Source organism: Nannobrachium achirus (assembly GCF_963921795.1).
Source record: "Nannobrachium achirus genome assembly, chromosome: 11".
NCBI lineage: Eukaryota > Metazoa > Chordata > Actinopteri > Myctophiformes > Myctophidae > Nannobrachium > Nannobrachium achirus.
The window spans coordinates 41,424,635-41,451,392 of record NC_137820.1 but is presented as its reverse complement, the minus strand read 5'-3'; the positions used below and the strand labels follow the sequence as shown (position 1 = coordinate 41,451,392).

General features: G+C 41.4%; 1 protein-coding gene across 1 annotated transcript in view; it reads right to left on the bottom strand.

The window, feature by feature from the left end:
* pot1 (protection of telomeres 1 homolog) overlaps positions 1 to 18,537 on the bottom strand; it is a gene marked incomplete at its 3' end in the record, with an annotated part of 102,927 nt that extends 84,390 nt beyond the window's left edge. Inside the window, exons 1-4 of the mRNA XM_080737074.1 lie at positions 18,509 to 18,537; positions 3,558 to 3,701; positions 2,986 to 3,058; positions 1,716 to 1,816 (exon numbers count right to left, since the gene is read on the bottom strand). Of these exons, the coding sequence (XP_080593200.1) occupies positions 1,716 to 1,816; positions 2,986 to 3,058; positions 3,558 to 3,686 (303 nt within the window). The 5' untranslated portion in view covers positions 3,687 to 3,701; positions 18,509 to 18,537. The remainder of the gene's footprint in view (positions 1 to 1,715; positions 1,817 to 2,985; positions 3,059 to 3,557; positions 3,702 to 18,508) is intronic.
* Positions 18,538 to 26,758: the final 8,221 nt, after the last annotated feature.

Sequence of the window (26,758 nt, the reverse complement as noted above, 5' to 3'; positions counted from 1 at the left end):
ATGTAAAGTGCCGAGGGAATCACTAGTCTATTTCATGCACTTTGTGCGGATGGATGATGTTGGGCAGATTGCATTGCTTTCAGTGTTAAGTGTTGAGATTTCTTTGCAAGCATTGTAGCATTGAAATCTGATCTGCCTGCTACAACAGTAGCTAACTCAACCAGGCATCTCTTTGAGGATTGCCCCCTGCACGCTTGCACACGCACACAGAACAGAAATTCTATCCCGTCGTGTGATGTGCTTCATGCTTTAAAATATGATTCACCTGCTTTCCTTTTGACAAATGATAGAGCGGATATGTGATGACCATGGTATAAAAACATTAAGAGATGAAAGCACCCTGGTTTACGGGCAAACAGGGGGTTTGGTTGTTTACCCCAACATAAATAAACAATACATCCTTGTGTCTAAAGGTCCTTACGCAGCAGGAATGTGCCTGAAAATATTTCACACCAAACTATTAACTCATTTACTGCTGCGTGACTTATTGGCTGCCACGAACAACTTTAACGACATATCCTTATTTTGATGCTGGATGGCGCTGTTCGCTAGCTTATGGGTCACCAATATTTCCGGGTTAACCGGAAGGTCACCTGACATGCTGATGACGTCACCGGACCAAAATCACATGTTTTTAGGGGAAAAAAACGCACCTGTGCGAAGTGAGCGGTGCAAACACGACACACGTGCATATCTCCTTGCATCACTCAAAAAAGGAAAACGCCTTATAGAGGCAGTCTATGGGACGAGTGGTGTAAAGTGACACTGGATGGCACTGTTCGCTAGCTTATGGATCACCAATTATTTCCAGGGTAACCGGAAGATCACCGGACATGTTGATGACGTCACTGGACCAAAGTCTGCGTTTGCGTTTTTTTTTTTTTTTTATGGGTAAAAAAGGAAAGCCTCATAGTGTTAAGTCTATGGGACGAGTGGTGGAAGGAAAGCGAGGTGCCCGCGAAAACGGATATTTTTTGAGTGGATCATCAGTGAGTGGTCAGGGATTATTTTCCAACATCAGGACGCAAACTTTTAAACACAAATCTTCTTTTCTGGGGGCATCTCTGTGGGGGGGGGGGGGGGGGGGGGGAGGGGTTCCACAGCCAAGTAAATATAAAATTGTGGGTCCTTGACACGAGAGCGTTTAAGAACTAATGGCCCAAAGTATATAAAACTTAAGTTGGGGTTCTTGACATTAAAAAGGTTATGAATCACAGGGAATGCTAGACTCCCTATAGTGCCACATAATCTCATACTGGCCATAACATCTTTGACGGTCTGCAAGATATTAGATGTGTGCAGTCACAACAAGCTGCTACAGGTGATTTTTGATTAGGTTTTCTCCGCCCAAACCACCCCAAGCATAACAGCACAAACAAAGAACACAAATCACCATTAGCTATTAATGATGACGTTGCCAGAAATGCTGGTCCCTGATTGGGCTACAGGCTTAAACAAAGAAGGACACCGACATGCATATGCAGCCGAACGCATTACTTGCGCGCTCTGCTTGCGCAAGTAATAATACTAGAAAGATGCAATTGGAAATTGCAAGTGTGGTTGCCGTAAAGTGGGTCACACTTGCAAATATATCTATATCTGTCATATCTTGTCCCTATTTGAGCGGTGCTAACACAGATGCTTTCCAGGTCTAAATAGATTCAAACTTGTTTTATGTCATTTCTGATATTGATATATGAAGTTTAGGAACCTACCCCTTGATTGACAGAAGCAGAGAAGTCCTTGGCCAGGGATCCAATCAGAATGGTGTTGATGGAGATATGCTCTGGCAGTAGATCCTGATCCCGGTCATCTTCTAAAGTGACATGAAGCAATGTTATACATATCATTATGGCTGCCTGTCACCATTACAAAATATAAGTTGACGATTAGTTGTCATCCAAATAATTGCAAATAAACGATTTAATCGTTGAAAACTGGACCATATGAGTGAAGCTCGATTATGAAGCCTATTTTTGAAACTCTTATTTGATTAAAATCACTTGTTTTTTAATATAAAATCAATTAAATTGTTTCCTAGGTCAAACATGCTAATGATCCCAAAAAAAATCTTTATATTAATCAATACATTTTATTTTAGTGATATAATTATCAATAATATCTTTGTTTTGGCAATTATTTGGGGGCCCACATGCAATACTGTTTACAGCCCACAGGTTGAGAATCACTGTTCTATATTAAACATCTTACAAATTGTAGCTAATCCTTCCATTCATTCTGGCAGCCAGTTTAAAATACAAGTGCAACCTCAAGATTGGTGAGATTATGATGTGCCCAACACGCTCTTGGGAAAACTCCTTGTTTGTTGTCTCCCCCTCCCTAAGATGTAATGAGATCTGCGCCCCTGGGAAAAGGCTGTTTCGGTGGTTAAAAGCAGTAAATAAGCAACTCCAGTGATCCAGTGCATTTACATAAGTCAAACAAGGATGCACCTCTCCAGAATAAAAGGCTTGCGTATATTTTAATCATACCGCAAAGAGATAAGTGTGCCAAGGATAAGACAACAAAGGACATCTCTACCCTCTTCGTGGCACAATCCCATCTGAAAGTCATTCCAGCTGAATGGCTTGATGCTGAGACAATGATGCCAAGTGGACACAAAGCAGACAAAACGAGGCAGCTCCAGCTCTCCCCAGCTGGCTGGGAAGTGGGTTCGGTTGGCTAGTAATCCAAAGTTTGCCAAGATTCAAGGTCCACTACCATCACTGGCCAGTGGACCCCTTTGCATCGGTTTTCCAAACAATGGCAACCGATGTTTTAGTTGTGGACCCATTTTTATGGTTTGTGAGTAAAAATACCTTTTCTAAGTTTCCTACTACTGTGTGTATATATCATGCAATACAGTGAGCAGCTGCATGCATCTCATCATTACTTTGAGGCAGAAACCTCTTATCTCCATATTCTAACTGGTTGTGCGAGGTTTCCACCCGATAGAAAGTTTATACAAGAGACGTTAGACAATACCTTGTATCACAATCTTCAGAATAAACCGATCATCTCCTAAGGACACCAGCGGGCCCTTAAAGACCACTTTCCCCTGGTGGAGTGATGGGAGAAAAAACACAAAGTTGATTATTTAGAAATTGTTGAGAAAATGTTAAACTAGTTCTTCCTCAAAAGATGCTCTGTGTCCCTTGGCTATCGCAAACAACACAACTGCATTCATGTAAATCTTTTTTTTTTTTTTTTTCGTTCCTAGATAGGGGTCACCAAAATAAGCAGGTTTCTTCCTTTGCCAAGCGCATTATGTTTCGAGCCCATTAGATTTTGAGATAGAGAGAGAGAGAGTGTGTGTGTGTGTGTGTGTGTGTGTGTGTGTGTGTGTGTGTGTGTGTGTGTGTGTGTGTGTGTGTGTGTGTGTGTGTGTGTGTGTGCGTGTGTGTGTTTTTTTTTTATCCTTTTAGCTGACTATGCCACGTGCTGTTTACATTTTTGAGACTAATAAAAGTATTAAATCAAGCAATGAGTGCTTAAAACGTTGGGAGGATCAGATGCTACTGTACGTTCCGTTCATCATTCTTTCTGAACACACATACCTTCACCATTTTGTCTAACAAGTCTGCAGTGACACTGACGTGCTGGATGGGGATCCTCGTCAGTTGTGGGGGGACCTGCTGGTTCCCAGGACCACTGCCCCCCGCTTCCACGACCACATGGATGGGCATGTTATCCAAGAATGCCTGGGAGAAATGAAAAGCCAAAATAATAAAGCACATGGAGATGACTAGTTAGTTACCCACACCACAAAAATACAAGAACAATCCAGTAGTAATACTGTAGTCACCATTGTTACATAATCGCCTAATTGCAATTATTTGAGATAAACACAATTATTTTTGAGCGGAGCCGCTAACCGCTCCTACGTCTGGCTTTGTGTGTAGGTCCCTATGTCTCTATGTCTGTATGAGTGTCCATATGAGCACAAGACTAAAGTCATAGGAAGTACGCAAAGACCGACATCACCACAGCTCATGTCGCGGACAGAACGGCCCATAAAAGGAGATATGCACGTGTTGTGTTAGATTTTTTTTTTTATTTGTCATATTTGCCCTGTGCACCTTTTGTTTACAAAGCCTAAAAGCCAAACAGAAATGTAAACGTTATTCCGAATGTTCCAATGCAATTAAAACATTAATCGCAATTATTTGAGCGACAATTATCACCACGTAAAATGTCATAATCGTTGAGAGCCCTAGTATATTGAAGGCGGGATATATCCTTTTGCACTGTAAAAAAAAAAAAAAGAAAAAAAGAAACATGAATCTGTGAGTGTGAAGAGAGAGTTTTGTTGGAGAGAGACACATTGCTGGCAGGTGGCATATTGCTTCCCTGTCAGTACTTGTTTGTTTGATTTCAAGGGAAGATATAACTGCAGGGTCCCTCTAAATGCTACCTTGTATGGGCCGGGTGACGGCTTGACTAGGAAGGAACAGCCTAGGAGGCAGATGAGCTAGTCACTCAAGCGTTCAGTCAAACACTTAGTCACACGTAAAACACATCCAAGAGAAAGAAAAACAAACATTGACCCTCAAATTCAAAACGGCAGGGAGGAGCCAAAGGCATAAGTTAGAGCAGGAGTTTTCAAAGTGGGTGACGGGGCACCCTGGGGTGCCGTGATGCCAGTCCAGGGGTGCAGCGAGATAATTTGATAAGATTTGGAATTCATCAATAGTATCATAATAATATCACTTCACTATGCTTAGTAAAACAGACCTGATTTGCACTGTACTTGATGAGTTTCTTTTTCCATCTACGACAACTCTCTTCACCAAAAACAGCAGATCTACAAGCTCACAACGAGTCACGTTGTGAGCTTGTAGATCGGCTATTTTTGGTGAACCTTCCCCCCAGAATAAGCATGCTGGGGTTCAAGTGGTTAAAATGAAGGAAACGGATATTTCTCAGTGATGATGTAAGATTACAGTGTAACTCAGGGATGCCGTGGATGAAAAAGTTATTTACAGGGGGTGCCCTGAACCAAAAAAGTTTGAAAACCCCTGAGTTAGAGCATGCATGAGCTTGGGGAATGGAGACAGGTGTATGGATGGAGATACATACATACTAGTAGACCAAGGTTTGTGAATTGTGACCAGGGTGCTTTTCAGGACAAGGCGTAACGGTAAAGCACCCACTAGATGAGAGAGAGATGAAGCAGGGTGTGACCTAAATTTATAAGCACCTGTGCAACTACAAATTATTGCTGTGATGGCACCCCATCTTTAAACAAATCTGCTCATGTACCGTGCAGTTTGGCAGTGTGCAGGCGTATTCTTTTAAATTAGTAATGATTTCTGTGAAATTGCCTTGTTAATTAATGCTAAAACACAGTGCTCTCTCAGAGCACTTGGAGCAGTTAGCCCCCACGAGAACCGTGTGTTCACTACAGTCTTGTTTCAGAAGCACAGCCAGTGTGGTGTTTCTTTTATCCTTTCATCTTTGTGGTCAAACATTTTAAACACAGCAATACACAGCCAAACACAGAGCAAAAATAAACAGGTTACAAAGAAAATAAAGTCAATTGAAGATTTGAGAGAGTGATTCTACTACTAACTGGGAGAGAAAGTTTCAGCCACACTGGACCACTGTATTTGGCAAATGTACTGTATATAAATAATGCAGCCTTTGGTCAGATCTACATATCAATTGCTATTAAACATACAGTAAGTAAGTGAAGTAGAGAATATTGCTGTCAGTCAGTAACTTAGTGCTTTTTTGTAAATTAACGCCCTACAATTTTGATCATACCACAACATGACATAAAAGCATTACAAGTAGCAGATCTATTCAAAAGCTTGTCAATCTGCTACTTTTTCTGTTTGACTTTGAATAATGAAAAGTAACAGGTTTCCACCCGACAGAGACAATATGTAATATGTTATACGATAACTACGGTTATGTCACAGCCGTGTAGGATAATGACTTGGTGCTTAATTTTTAGACTTGGAAATAGCAGACCTACGTGTACATCACAACAGTCACAATGCAACGTGCTGTGAGCAGAGCATGGTATGCCAAATTATTCAAGTGGATGGGGAATTTCATTGTAGAAAAGGTACAGAAAGCTAAAATGACATGTGCTAAATGCCATTCTCATGCCTGGGGAGGAAATGCTTGGCACGACAAAAACCGACAACCTTCTCTTCACTGTCCCTCAGAGCAGCCAGAAAATTTGACTAAGTATTAAGTTAACAAGGGATGCCAACAAAATGAACAAGCAAGCTGGTGAGGAAAGCTAGCCCTGTAGTTAGAGTTGACCTAAAAGAACCTCTGGGAACTCAGATTGGAGTTGACCTGGACCGGAATCGTTTCTGGAACTGGATTTTAACCACGCTGTCCTTGAAGGGTATATTTTAAGATTCTGCCAGGTACCAAGCTGAAATAATTATGTTCTCATGGGGTTCATTTTTAATGATTTCTTGCACCTACCCATTCACTTACTATACAGGAAAAAAGACCCCCCCCCCCCCAAAAAAAAAAAAAAAAAAAAAAAACATTTTAAATAGCTTGTGCAGGGTCTAATTTTTTTTTTTTCATGATTATGAATCCATTGCAAGCATTTGCGTAGCATGAAAAACATTCCTTGGGCTAAAAACGGCCTCACAAAACTATATTTTTATGATGATAAGTGATGAGTGACTTTTCACAGTTTTGTAGGGTTCATTTTTTGCCCAAGGAATGTTTTTGTGCAAAACAAATACTGGATTCAGAATCATGAGAAACCCCTAGTTAGACCCCTCAAATGCTACTTTAGATTATTTTGGGGGGTCTTTTTTCCTGTATAGTAAGTGAATGGGTAGGTGCAAGAAATCATTAAAAAATTAACCCCATGAGAACATATTTCAGCTTGGTACCTGGCATAATCTTAAAATATATCCTTCAAGGATTAAGAAAAAACAGGTGGCGGAAAAAAATCCACCCTATGTGCCGGACCCCCCTTTCCATCTAGACTACAGAGCTGGTGTGTGGACTTCATGTCTGCTATCCACCTCTTTCCGCGGGAATTTACTGGAGAATTTTTTGCACCACACTTCCAGTTAACTCATCTGGTGCCGATCCCGAACTAGTTCGGCTTTATTTCAATCCAATACAATCTTTTTTTTATTAATTCACTTACCCCGAGCTGCTTGTAGAGTCGTGGGTGGTCCTGGCTCGCTAGCCGCTAGCCAGCTAGCCGTTCTACTCTGTCCGACGATATATTCCATTAAAAATGGTTTAAAATACATTTTTGAGCTCCCCAATGTTCACCCGATGTTCGGCGCCGCTTCCGATGAGTACACAAGTGTGCCGATCCCGAAGTAGTTCGGCTTTATTTAATTAAATGAATAAAATGATAAGAGGCGAAATGAATGGGGGTAAATGTATTGTTATCACATTTTTGTCTTAGGAATGCGACAAAAACCAAAAAATATTATTGAACTCTAGTCTCCATGGCGTGACTAATCAATAGAAAAAAAGTCATTTTGGGGGTGAACTACTCCTTTAACAGCAGACATACAAGCTCACGTCGCGTCGCAGATGCAACCGTTGTGAGCATGTAGATCACACTCGGCTGCGGCGCCAGAAGCTCCGTGCAACTTCTGCGCAATGCACGATGGGATGTTGGAAAGTTGTGGATACAATTACAATGCTGTTTGTTTTCAAACTTTTCATTTCAAGGACCACCATAACTGTGAGACCCGTAAGGGTCCTTTTGGTTCCATTTGTACACTCTCACAGTTACAGAGAGTACAGGCCTCCTGTAAGGGGCCTCTTGGAACCCCCGATAGGAATAGTTAAAGAGAACAATTAAGGAATGGGACCGTTAAGAGGCAATCTTTAAAGGAACCGAAATCGTTAAAATCCTAAAGAATCCCAACCCTACACTCCTGTGCTTCATTGTCACTGCTGTTGCTGCCATTACACCTGACCTGAACCCTCCCTCTGCTCTGGTGAGGATCAATAGCGGTTTATCTTGGGTCTTATCAAAACCTCATTTTCTACAACATAAACCTTCCAGCTGCCAGGGGTTTTCGACTCATCATAATCACAGGGGTGCAGACAGAAAGTGCAGACTGCAGACACATTGAGCAGGTGTGTTTTTCCGGCCCAGGTCAGACATACAGCAGGTTGGGAGGTGGGCTGGTGGGGTGCAACTAACTGCGTGCACAGCATAGTTATGTACTGGGACACGAGATCGCTTCCTTTTAACAGAACCCAATTTAACACATTAAGACCTGACGCCGATTCTACAAAAAAGTTTAATAAAAAGGTTATGCGATATCAGTGGTGTTACTCAATTGTATTCATGCCAAGGAAAGCCAAAATTAGATGTATTCGGCCGCGGACCCCCTATCTCAACAAAATCTTTTGTTACTTCCAGGGACGCCCAGAAGCAAAGATTTGAGTTAAAAAAGATTTCCACAAATTGTCACAATTTCCCGGTTTTACGGTGTTACAAACTCATGTCACCATCTCCCCTCTCTTAGTCACAGAGTTGAGAGAGGGCATAACTAAATAAGTGGCTGCCTGACAGACCCTGGCCTCAGAGACACAGACTCTCCTTGGGTTGTCCCCCACACCCCAACACACACACACACACACACACACACACACGCACGCACGCACGCACGTACGCACGCACACACGCACGCTCGCACGCAGACGCAAACTGGTATTACTATACTTTTGAGGAGTACACATTTAAGTTGCCGATTAATTGTCTTGTCACACAAATAATTGCAATTAACAATTTGTGTTTTTGGCATAGAACATTATAAATACAAATGTAATTTCTATTTGGTTTTTAAACTTCACAATCACAAATTAAACAGGGCAGATATGGCAAATCACTTAACAAAATCGTCTAATCAGGCTTTTGGGAGCACTCCAGACAGTTTTTAAGTTGCTTGATTGATTCAGTATTTAGATATTTGATATTCATTGTTATCAGACACACCCCCTTCCTATACAAACCCATTGTAACTTCATACTCCATTTTAACCATGATAGATTAATCGAAAACACCCATCCTTGGTTCTGGTGACTGATACTGCCCTCCAAACACGTGAGGAGGCTGTGTTTCTTTCAATAATGTTTTTCCTTTATTTGTAATAATTTTGGGGGAAAATTCAAAAAATCGAAAACAATCAAAAACAATGGGTTTGTATAGGAAGGGTGAGTGTCTGATAAAATGAATATCAAATATCTAAATACTGGATCAAGCAACTTAAAAACTGTTTCGGGTGCTCCCAAAAGCCTCATTAGACAATAAAATTACTCACAGTTTATTTGTATTTTTTTAAAGTGGAATATCCCTTTAAAATATACAAAGAAATGTCTGACACATTTAATAATTTTATACTTTCAAATGTAAAAAATAGAAGAAATAGTGACGTGTTGTAAGCTTGTAGATCAGCCATTTCTGCTATTTAGGGAAAATGTTTGAAAAAGTATGACATTTTTTCAACATGGAAACGATTATGCAAAGATAATTGACAGGCCGACATTGGTACTAGTCATGTGTACTAGTACACATGTGCTACATGTGTAGCACACAACTGTATGATGTGTAAATCAGACACAACTCTAACCCCAAGACCTGTGGCTTCTAAATCCTAACCGTTTTATCTAAAGCTGAAATCGAAAACGATACAGTCAGATGCTTTCCCGGTTCTAAATGTCTAATCCCAACCCAAACCTTAAACGTAAAACCAATTCTAAAATGATGTTTAACGATAACACAAGCAGTTCTCCTGTGAGGACCAGGAAAATTGTCCTCACAATGTCTATTTCTCAAATGCTAATACTAATATATTTGTGGGGACGTTTTCACAGTCGCAGGCACGCACGCACGCAAGAACACACACACACACAGGGAAGTGGAGGGGACTGGAGGAGACAGGCATTAGGTCCCAACGTTCACCCAGTGGACTAGCTGTTCCTTATCGTATGCATGCAGGGAAGAGGTTCTCACACAGCGAGCAGCCTTTGAGATGGGCGTCTCAAAGGACAGCACATGTCGAGGCTTAATTCGCAGAGTCACGCTTTGCTGATGACACGATAGGGCAACTTGACACTCACTTTGAAAACATTATTACTGAGCACAGAGTGTGTCCGAAATGTAGAGCGACTGTTGGAGGAAAACGGGCTGGAAGGTTAAATATCAGCACATCTTGCAGATTATGCAGGGCGTTTAGCCTACTGGAACAAGGACAAGTAAAAGACAACTACCCTGACTCAGTGAAGTTTTATACAATGGCAGAATCTACTTTGTTTGCATTTGTTTCTCTGCTAAAAGGTGCATTTATACAAGTGCGGCACTTTAGTGTGCATTACATTTTCACACACACACACACACACACACACACACACACACACACACACACACACACACACACACACACACACACACACACACACACACACACACACACACACACACACACACACACACACACACACACACACACACACACAAACACACTCTTACATTTGTGACCTACTTAGGATATTACATAGACTTCCATTCATTTTTATGCAAGTCCTGTGGCCTTACCCTAACCTCTATCCCTATTCCCTAAACCTAACCCCTAACCCTAACCCTAACCAGGGGGAGAGTTCCGCCGATTTAAAATGAGCCGAATACGGAACTAAAACTTCCTATGATTGGCCGCTAGTTGCGCCGTTTTCCCCCTGGCCGGTTGCAAAAAGAATTGTTCTCCATTGGATCCCATTCATTTTCCCCTTTCGTGTTCTAACCTTAATTAACATTTTCATGAATACTTTATGAATCTATCGCTAGTTAAAAATTGCCTTTCAATCACGATGATATGCGTTTTGTGAAAATAAGGTCCCATTTATGTTAAAATTGATGATAAAGTTGCGGGGGGCCTGGTCAACTAAACTGATACCAGCCGGCTGTGTTCTTCTTCGTGTGCTGTATTTCGGGAGGCTCCGACCACATTCTCCCATGTATCTCTGCGGTTGCACGTGACCGTTGGCAGCCAATAGCCTCCTCTGGTTGCATTTCAATCTATGATGGCAACACCCATGCCAAGGTCCCATATTGTGTCATTTGCGCTGCATAGAAACCAATGGCTTCGCTTTGTCCATATCTTTTATACAGTCTATGACCCTAACAGGGACCTACTATTTGGTCCCCACAATGTCTATTTCTCCAATTCTACTATACGTGTGGGGACATGTGGTCCTCACATAGTAATAAAAACCAGTCACACACACACACACACACACACACACACACACACACACACACACACACACACACACACACACACACACACACACACACACACACACACACACACACACAGTAGAGGAAACCATGAAGGCACCAACCTGCTCATCAGGAGCAAGTAAGGGTTCAGTGTCTTGCTCAAGGACACTTTGACACTAACTCTGGGATCAAACTGTGAACCAGTGGCCGCTCTACCTCCTGAGCCACTGCCGCCCCTAAATGTGTGACTTCTTTGAGACCTGTTTTGCATCATTCTACATCACAGCAAGCTACAGTAACCAACACAACACAGGGTTTCCTGCAGGAAAAAGTCTTGACCAGGGGGGGGATTTCATGGCTTTTTGGAGCGGTGAAAGCGCTCCCAATGAACAGGTATATCCGTGGGTATGTGGCTGGCTGGCTGGGTGGGTGGGTGGCTGGCTGGCCCTGTCCGTAGCCTGGGCAATACCTTGAGTGGCCACACACAACACACTAGTTAAAGGAGGGGCGCTGTTTTGTGCAGGCCAGGCACACTCACCACTCACTCACAGGCACAGTTTACACTCACTCACTCACTCACATAGGGTACAGCTGCTCAAATTCACCGCTCCACTTCGAACCGAGGTTTGATTTTTTGATAATTAATTAATTAATTCGAGTAATTAATTCACTTAATTTTTTATATTAATTCTTATTTTTGCCCTATAAAAAACACATGAATGTGCCCATGATGACGGAAAACACAACTACATGCTATCATTCACATATATTCAACATTGAATAACTACGTTTTTCACAGGACAGTGTAACTTGTTTTTTTCCCCCAGGTTAATCAACCAGCACTCGTGCCATATAAATCTACAGTCTACAGCACAGTAAAAAAAAAGAAACATTGGTGTAAAGTAACTAAGTAGATTTACTTAAGTACTGTACTTATACTGTACAAAGGAGATTTTCAGGTATTTGCACTTTACTTGAGTATTTCCTGCATTCAGGAGATACCAGCCCTTATGTTTTCTTCAAATGTAAACAAACATGGCTGCCATGTTTGAAAGATAGGGTTGGTATGGGGGTTAAACATGCAATTTCGCGATCGCGATCATGCCTAGTACATTGTTGGAGGTCCAAAAAGTTTTTTTGAGAAAAAAAAAATTTTTTGAAAAAAAAAAAAAAAAAAAAAAAAAATTTTTTTTTTTAATACCCTTGGGGGGGCGGGGGGGTTTTCAGGCCGGGCGGGGCGCCTGGCCTGTAAAGTGCTGCAGGAAACCCTGCAACATGAGAGAAATGAGGCAACGGTGGCGGAGATATGAGTAGGGGAAAAGTGTGACGTGACAGACTGACTGACTGCTGGTGGAGCTTGTCATAGTAACTTGGCCTCTAAAACTGGGTGGAGAGTTAACATTTAGAAATGTAAATTTCTACAAAACTGTTTTACAGCACCAGAGAACCAATGATGTAAAGAATTCAGAGCGTACTATATCAGGATTGGTTTTCAAAGCAGGTGTGTTAGAGGTGGTTTTCTCCACCGTTAAAGCCCACAATGAATTTAGATTTCCCTCTGGCTAGTTAACTTTCCAGGAAGAAAAGGGGCTTAGTTTCTATTAGCATGGAATCTCCATCGATGAAGTCATTGATAGGCAGATTTCTGAACTGTCCATAGCCCACCAATGAGACACAGAGTGAGTGGACGCCGGAAATTGTGCCATCTTGACTTATAATGAGCATTAGTAAGGTCTGACCGATAATATGAACATAATGGGTGAAAAGGGGTGAGGTGCTCCTTTAAGAACCCTGCAACCGGCAGGGATAGTGTTAAATAAAGCTATTGTGTTAAAAAAACGTAAAAAAAAACCTATTCAGTTTACGGTTACAGTTTTAGGCAGCTTTTTTATTTTTTTACAGGAAGGTACAGGCAAAACAGAAATGTCATGCCACAAAAACAAGATGTCCTGCGTTTCACAATAATGAACAACCCAAACAGACAGGAGGCTCTATTACCATAAGCTAGTGTGTTAAACACTGCCGTTCGTTTGCTGCTCTTTTTGTTTCTCTAATTCCACCAAGGCAAGGCCGTTTGCAAAGCAGCTTGATGTCATAACAGCATGCCAGATAGCAGCTTAGGGGAACTGAGACACATGAAAACAACATGAAAAAAACAGACACACATTCTACAGCAAACCTCTCATCATGTGGCAAAGGGGTGTACAAATTGTGCATTTCAGGGAAAGGAGGAAACGATAAATAAACATGTCGGCGACGAGTGACAGCTGTATTCAGTTGAGTGAATTGCCTCGCGGGGAAAAAACACAAACCGTCTTCTCCCTATTCACTGACTATTGAAGCCCGGTTTACATGCAGGTGTCGCACACTGAAAATAGCATATCTACAAGCTCATTATTGTGTCGTACCGTGACCGGTTGTGAGCTTGTCGATCTGCTATTTTCAGCGCACGATCAGGCATACAGTAAGTGTGAGACAACCTCAAATTTACCACATTTGCTTAATCTTTGCCGTTTTGCCTATTTGGGCTACAGAGGGAAGTGGTGGGTGGCAAGCCAACAGAAGTGGGGGAAAAATGAATACATCTTCTTCAAAAAGACAAGCACATCTGATGATGCCTGGAGGGGCTTTGTGGTCTCTCTATCTCCACTGTGCAAGTAGTGTTGCCAGATATTTGCGAGAGAAACAAGCAACGAGGGCTATGAAATCATACAAAATTCATTTGAGTGGGTCCTTGACATGAAAATACTCTTTTAAGAACATTAGGAAACAAGCCAAATATGCAACTACTGTACACTTTAGAAAGAAGCTCAAATAAGCAACTACACTTTAGAAACAAGCCCAAATAAGCAAGTAACACTTTAGAAACAAAGCAATTTCTTTTTTTTTTCATATCAGCATCTTTCTGATGTGGTCATACAAATAACTTCATTAACAATTGTTCCCTAATTAACTGATTAAATGTCCTCTAATTGATTGTCTTTTATTTGGGTCAGATTGCGTTCTCACCTACAGTGAACTGACCTCATTGCAGCAAACCAAGACCCAGGTTTTCTGCCAGACCATAGTCCAGACTAGTCGAATGAGCTTTCAGACCAGCTAGCGCAAACAGAGCAAAAACAGGGCAAACAGTCCAGGTGCAAAAGCAGCTGTAGACTTCTCAATTAGTACTAGAATAATCGCTAAGAATCCCTAATAAATATTCCTGGCAACAGTTTTCAGAATATGTTTATGTGAAGGTAGCCCTTTGAGTCCGACTTGTGTGTAAACTTTTGTGATCAATGCAATTTTAAAACAAATAAGATATTCTGAAATAATTTAAGTTAGTGATTCACGTTTGTTTTAAATTAGGTTCCACGTTCAGAAAGTGCAATCAGGCTATATTATTCGCCTAGTTTCTTTTTTTTTCTAAAACTTTTGTTTCATATCTTCTATAATCTATATTAAGCATATTTTTCTCCGGTGCTGTACTAGACAACATTGTCATTTCCTTGCCATGATGCCACCACCACCACTGCATAACGCATAGAGCAGTAACAGTGCTGTACACTGACTGCATACTGTACGGTACCTGCCATTCTTCTGCCAAGGTATTGCATTGTGTGATATATTCTATTCCGCACAGCATGCAGTTTCCTATCCACTTCAAAATCTGAGAGCACTGAACTTTGTGCGAGGGGTAAAATATATTAAAAAAGAGAACAAACAACCTCCATGCTGGCCAAGCTTATAAATATTCCTACGCACTTTCAAAGGGTACTTGAAGTTGGAGCCTCTGGACTGCAGTGAATCAGGGAAGAAAATAATACATCAGAGTTGAATAGATTCCCCAGTGATGTGGGGGGTGTTGAACAACATGGGGAAAATGTGATGAATAAACATAGCTATAAATCATAACTCTTGTAGAGTGCTTTTATTTTGGGACGTTAACTCTCTACAAGAGTTATAAAGGGGAGTCAGAACACTCTTGCTGGCCACTCGTCAGCATGTGTTAGTCCATATGTTTCCAATAAATTCATGTTTACTCAAACTTCTGGGAGACTCGCGTTTCCTCGTCGGAATGCTTCCGCATACAGAACGTAGGAATACTTCCGCCTACAATATGTCATGGCCTAGTATGAGCGAATAGTGAAGGCGATCAACGCCACGTGATATGTTCGGCCATTTTCACCCGACAACAAGGAAAGCGATAAGACTCCAAGAAGTTTGAGTAAACATTAATTTATTGGAAACATATGGACTAACACGTGCCGACGAGTGGACGCATCGGTAGAAAACTGTTTCGACAATGCGGTGAGCACCTTATTGATTTATACCTGTTTTGAGCTGAAAATGGACATTAGGGCTCACCCAGCAAGAGCGTTCTGACTCCCCTTTATAACTCTTGTAGAGGGATAACATCCCAACATAAATCATACAAGAGTTATGATTTATGGCTAGAACAAACAAAATGTACTCTCTTCAGAGTGATGATAATTAATTTGATGGCCACATAATTACCATGGCTGCAATCATTACGTTAAACAAAAACCATAGTATGATTCTTCTAACCATTGTGTCTGTAAATGGTCACAGTCATTTCAAGTCTGGAATAGTGTGGCTGATATTTGGCACTTGAGCCAAACAAATCTCCCTGAGAAAACATTAGCAGGCAAGCAGAAATGTAAAATAAACATGATGACAGTGAGTTAGGATTAAGAATACAAATGGTACTGTAACTAAACGTGGTGGTACAGCTAAAGTCTCAGCGATTCGTCAATGCTTCAAAACCACCATAAAAGAGCATCTGTGTGCAATTTGCTACTGGACCTAGACAAGTCTTCTAGCTTGCCAAAATAAATGACGTCCCACTGTTTTTACGTAAATATACTTTTACTGCTCCTCCTCCTAGTATTGATGATCTCTTGTATAATATTGCATGTATGTATGTGGCGGAGAGAGTCGCAGCCCCAGCCTGAAGCCTCAAAAGTCTAGTATCTGCTCTCATTCCAGAGGGATTTCCCTTTGGAGTAATGGTTAAGATATTGGACTTTCACGCGGGAGACCCGGGTTCGAAGCCGGGTGGGGAGGTTCGGATCACCTCCGTTACATTGGTGCCGTGACCCGGATCCGGGCTTCCTCGTAGGAGGAGGTCAAAGGGGGGTGAGTGTGGCGGAGAGAGTCGCAGCCCCAGCCTGAAGCCTCAAAAGTCTAGTATCTGCCCTCATTCCAGGGGGATATCCCTTTGGAGTGATGGTTAAGATATTGGACTTTCACGCGGGGGACCCGGGTTCGAAGCCGGGTGGGGAGGTTCGGATTCACCTCCGTTACATGTATATGTCTTAATGAATTGAATACAAGGTTTCCTTTCACTCTGTTTCGTTTGTTTTCATGTGCAAGACTTGCAGCATAGTTGATGCTCGGTTTACTTTATTTTTCCCTTTTTTTCTATTGTGACAAATAAGTAATGTCAATATTAACTCACTTACTGCCAATTAAAAATGCCCTCGAGTGGCATTAGTGCCAGCCCTCTCCATAGACTTCCATGTAATTTGTAGTGCACAGATCATGCACACCCATGCACAGATCATGCACCATGTTTGTGCAGGCTGTTCACAGCTTTCAAACAAAAAAAAAAGATTGGAAATCCGTTCAGGCATTCTTGAGATAATAGCCATTATGTTTTACATGTTATGTAAACAAAGATGGCTGCCCTGTATAAAGATGGGGTTGTATGGGGGTGGAACATGCAAAATCGCGATTGAAATCATGTTTACTAGATTTAATGGGGTCCAAAAAGATTTTTATTTTTTTTCCTAAGTAAAAGTCGCCCAAAGTCGCTTGGCAGGGAAGCCCATAGTGAGAAAGTCGCCCTAAAAGTCGCCTGGCACTGTATGAGTTAATAAGGTGGGCTTCAGCCCATTCCTTTTAAGCCAATGTTTATTTTGTTGCCTTTATTCTTTTTGTTCAACTGATTCATGACCAAAATAAACTAAGACACCAACTAACTAACTAACTGAATACACAGGACCACAATGGAAATAATCCCTCATGGCTTTTTGTATTATCCTTTTAGCATTATTGTATAACTGTACCTTTGCACTTTTGGCAAACTGTTAATAAAGTAATCAATCCATATCTCGAAGACTATAGTACTAAAGTCCATCACTTGGTATTCTGCACAGACAGATAGACAGACGGTAGATAGTATGCCCTCAGGGCTGGGTGATGTGACTTCAAATCAATATTGCTTATTTCACTATTTTTGTACTCCAATATTCTTGTACAATGACATACAGGGTTAACTTGGTAGTTGGTAATCAAATCAGACTAATCGATGTATAATGCATTATACAAATATATTATATAAATAGGTTAGAATGTTTGTGTGTTGATTCATTGATCTAATAAATGATTTCAATTAATAAATACAAAGTATCAAAAGAGAAACTGCTAGACTGTATCCAGGTGGTCTGCAGTTATCTACTTAATAGTTAATACAGCATCACAACCATTTAACTACTTTAAATAATGAATAATAATAATCCAAATCACTTTAGAAAATCTCTCTCTCTCTCTCTCTCTCTCTCTCTCTCTCTCTATTATTACTATAATTATTATTATTATTATTATAAAATGTTAAACAAAGATTTCCTCTTCGGGGTCCCCGTCACAATAAAGCACTTTCAGATGGGGGTTAGCGACCAAATACATGTCAAAAAGTGGGGCTCCGTGACATGAAAAAGTTGTAGTAGCTATGAAGGTTAGCTGCTAAATTAAGACTGGAATCAATTCACTTTGTAAGTGACAGATCCGGTCTAGAACGGATACGGAAAACGGTCTGTATGCGTGGATGTAATGCATCTGTCAGTGCAGAGCAGTGCAGTGCGGATCCGAGCTCTGAGCAGTAAATAGAAACCAACCGTTACTGCTAACCGCTGACAACACTTGCTTACAGCTACAAAGTAGGTCTGCGTTTTGCTTTCTGTTCCTCCTCGACCAGACACACGTCTCATTATGTCTGACACAAACAACATGACAGTTAAATGCTTTTATGTGTGGCTGGCTGGTGTCAAAGCGTAGCTTCTCGTTGCTAAAACTACTAGCGCACAGCTGAAGTTATTTATATCTGCCCAACAACAAGTCACAACATGGAGTAAAGTAAAAGTAGGCTACCATGAACTTACTAACCGGGCCAAAAGGCTTCTTGGCAACAGACGAATTTAAGGTTACAACTTTTAAACGTTACCATTTAGAATGTAAGAGTAAATATAAAGCAGAAATATAACTTACTATTTGTATAACAGCTCAGTCAGCTGGCGTCTCTTCTTCCCTCGCTTGTGTTCGAATTGACCATGTTGTGGCTGTGACGCGCATGCGCGCCATGAAGACCAAAGGTCTTCTACCTAGTCTGGGATCAGTTCACTTTTCGAGGTTTGATCCATAGAGTATATATAAAAGGTTTGATCCGGTCGAGGGAGGAAACCACTTTACGTCATGTTGTAGTACTCAAAGGACTACAATTTGCCGGAACTATCCACCGGATTCAGTTTTAACCCAAAATAATTCCCCTGCGCTCAAGGACATACTTTTAGGGCCTACCTAATAAACTCCTTGATGCGGAGTAGTTTTGCTTTTGAAAAATTAGTTTGGTACATGCATCTTTTTGTCCAACTGGTAGCGACTGGCAAGACTACACTAGGCTACTCGAGCATTTTAATAGGGATTGGGGAAACAAACGGAGGGAGCTAAATCAAAGCGACGCCGCTTCTTCTAGTGGTTTCCGCGCTTTAGGCGGAAACCAAACGGCCTGTTGTGAACGATCACCAGGCTTTCTCTCAGAAAGGCTGGTAGGCGAGGTTAACTACTACCGCTGTGACCTCGCCTCACCAGGCTTTCTGGGGGAAAGGGTCTGTGGTCCTGATGCGACTGACTGGATACAGGATAGGTGGGCACTAGGGGCATCTGGGCACCTCCACCAGTGGTGGAAAAAGTACTCACATTCAAGTAGAATTCCAGAATAAAACATTTACCTGAGTAAAAGTACAGAAGTATTGGTGTTAAAATGTACGTAAAGTAGACCTACCAAAAGTTAAAGTACTCATTGTGCACAATGTCTTCAAGTTTTCAAATCTTTTGAAAACAGCAGATCTACAAGCTCACAATGCGTCTCATCGCGACGCATTGTGAGCTTGTAAATCGGCTATTTTCAAATGGCCGAAAATTAGGGCTGAAGTGGCCAATGTATGTTTGTTTTGTAATAATAATCTAAATCTACAAAACACTACTAAAGTTTCTAAATGAATGTAATTGAGTAAAGGTATAATATTTGCCTCTGAGATGTAGTGTAGTAGAAGCAAAAGTATCGGAAATTGGAAATACTGAAGTAAAGTACAAATACCCCCAAATGGTACAGTACTTGAGTAAATGTACTTAGCTACTTTACACCACAGGCCACCTCAATGTAAAATTGGCTATTTTGTCATGGACCCCACTTTTATTATCAGCGACAAAAGGCAATTAAACTCAAAGAAAGACATTTAAAAATAAATAAAGAATTAGAAGTAATAAAAAGGGAAAATTTAAAGAAATAAATGATGCATAGGACAATTATGGTAAATTAGAATCCAATTATAGTTTAATTTACTCTCTACTATATCACCAATAAACTTGCATTCGAACATTTATCCATCTGTTCAGTATTGATTTTATTAGCACAGTCTTGCAGGACATGACAAAACAACATTTCCCTGCTTTGTAGGGTTCAACCATCCCTTGAAACACGGAATTGTCCCTTATTTGGAAAACAAAAATTATTGAAACTGATTAAGGACATATTTTGTTCCTTATTTTTGAGGGGAATCAATCAATGACACGTTACAAGTAAGTTCAAACAGCCCATATAGGCCTACTACAATACAGATTAACGTAACATATCACAGTTAACGATATACAGAGAGATTTGTTTTTTCTTCCTTATTATTCTTGGAAATAAGCGACGCCCGGCATGGTGTCCCTTATTTGAATTTCAGAAAGTTGTCAGCATGGTTGATTTTGACTTTTTATTTTGTTTTGAATTTCAGGAAGTTGTCAGCAGTGTTGATTTTGACGTTTTATTTTTGTTTTAGAAGTCTTTGGAATCAAATTCCATTTTAGTGTCATAAATGTTTAATTCTCTGAACCACGCTTCTATGTCGGCCGCCTATCCCACTGATTAAAGCCTGCCTCAAATAATTACTGCAATATCTGTCAAGAAACAAACAATGCCAAAGCATCCCGTTAAAAACAAACATTTGCTCACTCATGCTAATTTGCTCAGCACATGTATAGGGCTGATAGTGTCCATGTGTTGTTGATGTCATAGCCACGTTTTATTATAGATGTAAAGCTCAGGAGCCTCAACCACATTATTGACTATTTAATTAAAATTGAAAAATGCCAAACAGTCACCACGTCTGTGATTGAAAGCATAATTCTTTTTGTTCTTCTTATGTTGCTTTATCTTCCTCCGCTCTCTATTAGTGGGAGGCTCATTACTCAGCGCTAATGAGTTTTCCAGTTGTCTTGGGGTCTTGGTAATTTGCAGTAAATAGTGCAGAGAGAGACATCACAGGGAGGCCTACAGTGTGTCGTGTCTCACTATGGTTTATGTCCCTCATTGGCCACGGCGGTCAGTGAGAAATACCGCCAATAAAGAACTACAGAACAGGCATGTTCAATTTCATCCTATATGGCTGCAAGGGGTGACCCGGGCTCAGGGGTGTCGCACCAAATTCTGGGCCCTGGGTACAAGGATTCACTGCGGGCTTGTGCTCTAACTGTTGAAAAATAGCAGATAAACCAGCTCACAGCGTGGCACCGAGTGCCGCGCTGCGAGCTTGTACTGATCTGTTATCTTTGAATATTTCAAATCCTTCTAAGGTTTTGGAAAAACCTATGTTTCTATGTCAGTGATGCTCAAACCTTTTCATGTGAAGGACCTCCAAAATGATATGTATTTGGCCACGGACCCCCATCTCAATATATTGATCCAGGGACCCTCCAGAAGCAAAATTTGAGTTACAAATGCTTAAAAAAATACAGATTTGCACACATTTTCACAACTTTTCAAAAATAGCAGCTAAGCTGTAGATCTTCAATTTTTCAATAGCTTAAGTATATACCTTGGGCCCATGCTTTGGCCCCAGTAACTCAGTCCCCACCCCCCCCCCCCCCCCCCCCCCCCCACACACACACACACACACACACACACACACACACACATACACACACACTTGTGGCCTCCGGGGTGATCTCATTGTTGCAAAGTGTATCATTGTGTTTCCTATAATTAAAAATGCATACAGAGAGAAAAGACTTGCAGACAGCCTGCACACTGCAATTATGGGCAATTCACATTTCAATGATATTGCTTTATCATCATCATTGACAACAGCAGAAGTACACACTGTATCTGTGTACTGTGACACCTTACATTATTAACAGTACATTTGAGGAGATGGTTTAGTATAAAGTTCTGTAAACTGTCCATATTGACACTATCAAACACTGAGGATTTTGTTGCTCAAATACAAACATTTATTTTCATTTATTGTGTATATTTGTTCCTCAAATAATTTGTGAAATGAGAGACTAGATTTCTATATTCGTGGCAACTCACAGGAATGCACAGGAACCAGTGATCAAACAAGAGAGCACACACAGGGGCGTCACAAGCGAACATTTGTAACTCAAATTTTTTAACTCAAACTTCTGGGGGGTCCCTGGAACTAAATATTTTGAGATGTGGGTCCCCGGTCAAATACATATCATTTTGGGGGTCCTTGACATGAAAAGGTTTGAGCACCACTGACATAGAAACATAGGTTTTTCAAAAAAGGATTTGAAATATTCAGACTTTTCACGATTTTTCAAAAATAGCAGATCTACAAGTTCATAGTGCGGCACTCGGTGCCGCGCTGTGAGCTTGTATATCTGCTATCTTTCATTAGTTAAAGCACAAAATAATGCGTAATAATGCGTTCCCAGTTCCCCCTATGAAGAACATTCATGGGGAGCCTATAGTGAATGCTTGTACCGACTCCGATGGCCCAGAATTTGGTGCGACACCCCTGAGCACACAGGACAGGAGTAGGCCTAGTGCTGTGGTGGCGCGCAGGATGTACTGCAGAACCTTCTTATCAATAAATAATATCCATAACTCCACCTTAGGACCAGTGGTCAAACAAGAGGGGGACACGGGAGTCCTATGCTCTACACTGCGGCAGCACCTCTCATCAATAAATAACCACAAACAATAAGAGGCCGGGAGAGGAGGAGGGGAAGGTGACAAAGTAGGCCTCGCCTCCCAACAAAAATGAAACAAATACGATCGTAAATCCTGGCGCGGCAATGAAGGGGGCTGATGGTTATGATTTACTGTCTCTGCCCGCCCTCAGGACACGCTCCATCATTACCGTGGACCGACAACTCGTCTGCGGCAACGCGGAGACGAGGACAGGCGCCGGCGACGTCCCCCTGGAGCATGTGAGTGATGCTGTGTTATCCCAGAGAGCGTTGAGACGGCCCCGCGGTGATGGAGCCCATGGGCGTGATGCCCGAGAACCCCTCTGCTCTCTGCATAAAGCCTTTTTGTGTTCATCTGTCACGAAGGTGCGTGCATGGCCCGGGAGACGCTGAAATGTACAGATTGTGCAGAGTTCATCTGGCAAGGCGCCGTGAAAGATCATCACCTTCATCCCAGGACAAGAGCTGAATGGGATGGGGGTTCTACAGGTATTCTCCTTTTGCACAAAGTAGTGCAATGCAAGATAGAGGGCGCCAGATCCCTTTGAGTCACACCCTACCACTACTTCCTGTTCATCCACAGAGCATTGGTTCTATTAGATTAAAGTGCTTTCTTTTCACTTTTTTCAACTTTTATTACTTGTCTAAATACATTTTATTTGTCTGCCTCATCTTTTTACCATCCCAAGTAATAAAAGTTGAAAAAAGTGAAATGAAATCTAATGGAGAAAATGACAAGAATCAATGCTCTGTGGATGAACAGGAAGTAGTGGTAGGGTGTGACTCAAAGGCATCTGGCGCCCTCTATCTTGCATTGCACAACTTTGTGCAAAACAGAATTGTTTGTTGGAATGTGACTTTCCTCTTCTACTCCGGATTTGGTTGGTTGTTTGTTCATACTTTAGTATGTTGTGTTCATACTAAATCATACTAAATAACGACCTATATGGTCGCAATTAACATACTCTACCATACAGATTAGACAACATTACATTTGATTAATTAGAAAATAAGTTTCATAGTGCTGCTTTAACTCCAAAAGTGTATGAATGAAGGGATATGAAAAGCCCATAAACATTCATAGGACATTTTTCAATACGCACAGGTCACAGGTGCAATGCTTACACAAATGCACAATATGAACATTGGCAAAGGGGATGCAGACGTGCGTCCCCTTTCATGCATGGACACATTTATGTTCTTTTCCTGGTGGTCATAAATAATATGGTGGACAGTTCTTGTTGACACTGTTTTCCACAGCTAAGTGGAAAACGGTATTTCTTTCTTGGTTGGACTGATCCATCTGTACTCATTTTATGTTGTGACACGCTGCAGACAAGTCTGCTTGTTTGAGTTACTCAAAGCTTCACTCAACTCCATTACGGATATTCATCATCTAAATTGGCATACATACATACATAATATGTCTAATACATCCTGTCTGCAAATTATTTTGCAGAGCTAATTGTTATGGATTGACAGCAGAAGACACATCACTATCATTCCACTTTATCAACAGTATTGTGCATGAGGATAATGTACCAGTATTCCTCTTGATCAACAGACTTCTGCATGAGGATATTATCATTCTCTTGATCAACATCATCATCACAAGAAGTTCTTGTCGGAAAAGCACTGAAGAGAGGGTGCTTGGGTGGCCCAGGGGTAAAGTTACCGATCACTGAGGTTTTCAAATCCTCTGCAGTGCAATTGGAGTTGACCAGCCCACTGCCAGTATAAAACTCCCCAATCTATATAGTGAGGGAAAGTTAGCAGTGTTGGACCAATCTGGGAACTAAATGCTTACCAATAGCTTTCTTCACAAATGTGTTCATAAAGTTGTCTACTATCACCTCTGAACTTTTTCAATCACAACTCCCTTGGGAAACTTTGTGGGAGCCTATCAAAGTTGGAGGGATCCCGAGGGCCTGGGATTAAAGGGGGATAAAATCAAAAATGGACAATATGAGCGTATGAGGTGTGTAGTAAGGGTATTTCTGGGCTGCTGAATCCATTCCAACCATTAGTTTTGAGTTTAAATGACTCCTTGGCCATAAAATAGGCTACACCTACTTTTGTGTGTCCATGGGACATATACTATTGGCAATTTTTGCATAACTCAATGGATGACGGATGTTTTTGTTTGTTTGCCTATTAAGATATCACAAATGCATCTCAATTGGGACTGTAACTGTTGACATAGAAGTAGACAGACACAATCTTTAACTGATTTATTTAAAAGTGAAATTACTTCAATATCTAGGTGAAAAGAGTGTGCTACAGTACCCAAGTTTCCATCCGTACTCCGGAACATTCAGTGATGGACTTTGCAGCAGCAGCCAATCACTGGTCTACGGATGAAAGCTTGGGGACAAAGGCTATGAGCCAATTCCATCAACAGACCCCATTGCACCAGAATATCTCCTGAAGTTAGTCTGTCGCAACTGTGAGGGGGACTGTAGCACACTTAGGTGCTGCTGTAAAAAGCAATGGCAACTTTTGCAAGAACAAGCCAGGTAACAAGAGCAGTGAGGGAGATGCCAGGGAGTTGGATGAGTAGAGATAGATCTGTTTGTGTGTCATATTTGAACATACTGTAAATCATGTTGTATTAGGGGACATATTAGAGACACAAATATAGTTTATTACTGTCTACAAAAGCATTTAAGTGCTTTCTTTTTTAAAACATTAGTTTTAATCATGTGTTGATGTTTGTTTTTATTTAATTAATGAACTTCAAGTCTGAGGAGCTCTAGTAGACGATTTTCACCCTTCTTTTCGTCTAAGATATTGAAGTAATTTCACTTTTAAATAAATCAGTTAAAGATTGTGACTGTCAACAGTTATAATTTCAATTGAGAAGCATTTGTGATATTCTAATAAGCAAACAAACAAAAAACACCCGTTGTCCATTGTTATGCAAAAATTGCCCATGTGTGGCCTATTTTATGGCCAAGGAGTCATTCTAACTGAAAACTAATGGTTGGAATGGATTCAGCAGCCCAAAAATACCCTTATTACACACCTCATACGCTCATATTGGCCATTTTTGATTTTATCCCCCTTTAATCCCAGGCCCTTGGAATACCCCCAACTTTAATTGGCTCCCACAAAGTTTCCCAAGGGAGTTGTGATTGAAAAAGTTCAGAGGTGATAGTAGACAACTTTATGAACACATTTGTGAAGAAAGCTATTGGTATGCATGTAGTTCCCAGATTGGTCCAACACTCGGCTAACTTTCCCTCACTAATAGCATTATCCATAGGAGACAGGTTGCTGCTGCCACAGTATGACACTAGGATAGGACCACAATGGAAACAACATCCCCAGGACCTTTTTGTGTTATCCTTTTACAATACAATACGGGCCCCACGCCTTAGGGTGTTTTTGTCACAGTACATTTGCACATACGTGTGAAATTTGTCCTCTGCATTTTACCTATCCTGTAACAACTAGGAGCAGTGAGCAGCCATTGGATTCTATAGGGTGCTCTGGGAGCAATTAGGGGTTAAGAGTCTTGCTCAGGGACAGACATCGACACATTGCTGACTTGGCCGGGAACCCTACCTGGGACAACCACAGGCTCTGGCTCCCCAGGAAGGCTCAATAACCACTCAGCTTTGGCCGCCGTTAATGTCCCTTAGCCTTAATGTCTGACTGTACCACATGCTGTGTGTACATTTCTGACTAATAAAGTATCTATTCAATCAATCGATGCAAAACAGTCCTGTACAAAATGCACACCCACCACTGCATTGTTCCATGGTCCCTCCAGGATATGCTCTCTCCATCACTGCCAGACAGATAACCACTCGTCGCACGCACGCACGCGCACGCACGCACGCACGCACGCACGCACGCACGCACGCACGCACGCACGCACGCACGCACGCACGCACACACACACACACACACACACACACACACACACACACACACACACACACACACTTTGGACGGAACCTTTCTTGTACATCTGCTATTTTTGAAAATGTTAGAAAAATATCAAATAACATTAATCTTTCCTTCTGGGGGTAGGTGGCAAATTAATTTGAGGGTCCTTGACATGAAGAAGTTTGAGAACAGCTGCACTAGTGGCTCCAACAGGTTGGTCGTGGCACCTGTCCAGCAGGCAGAGGATCTGGAAGGGATAGCATGTTCCTAGTCTCGCGTGGCCAGACTGTTGCCTCCCCGAATTTGCAAATCATACAGTCTGGGAGACGGAGGTTCTGATCATGAGTATCCGGCATGAGAAGC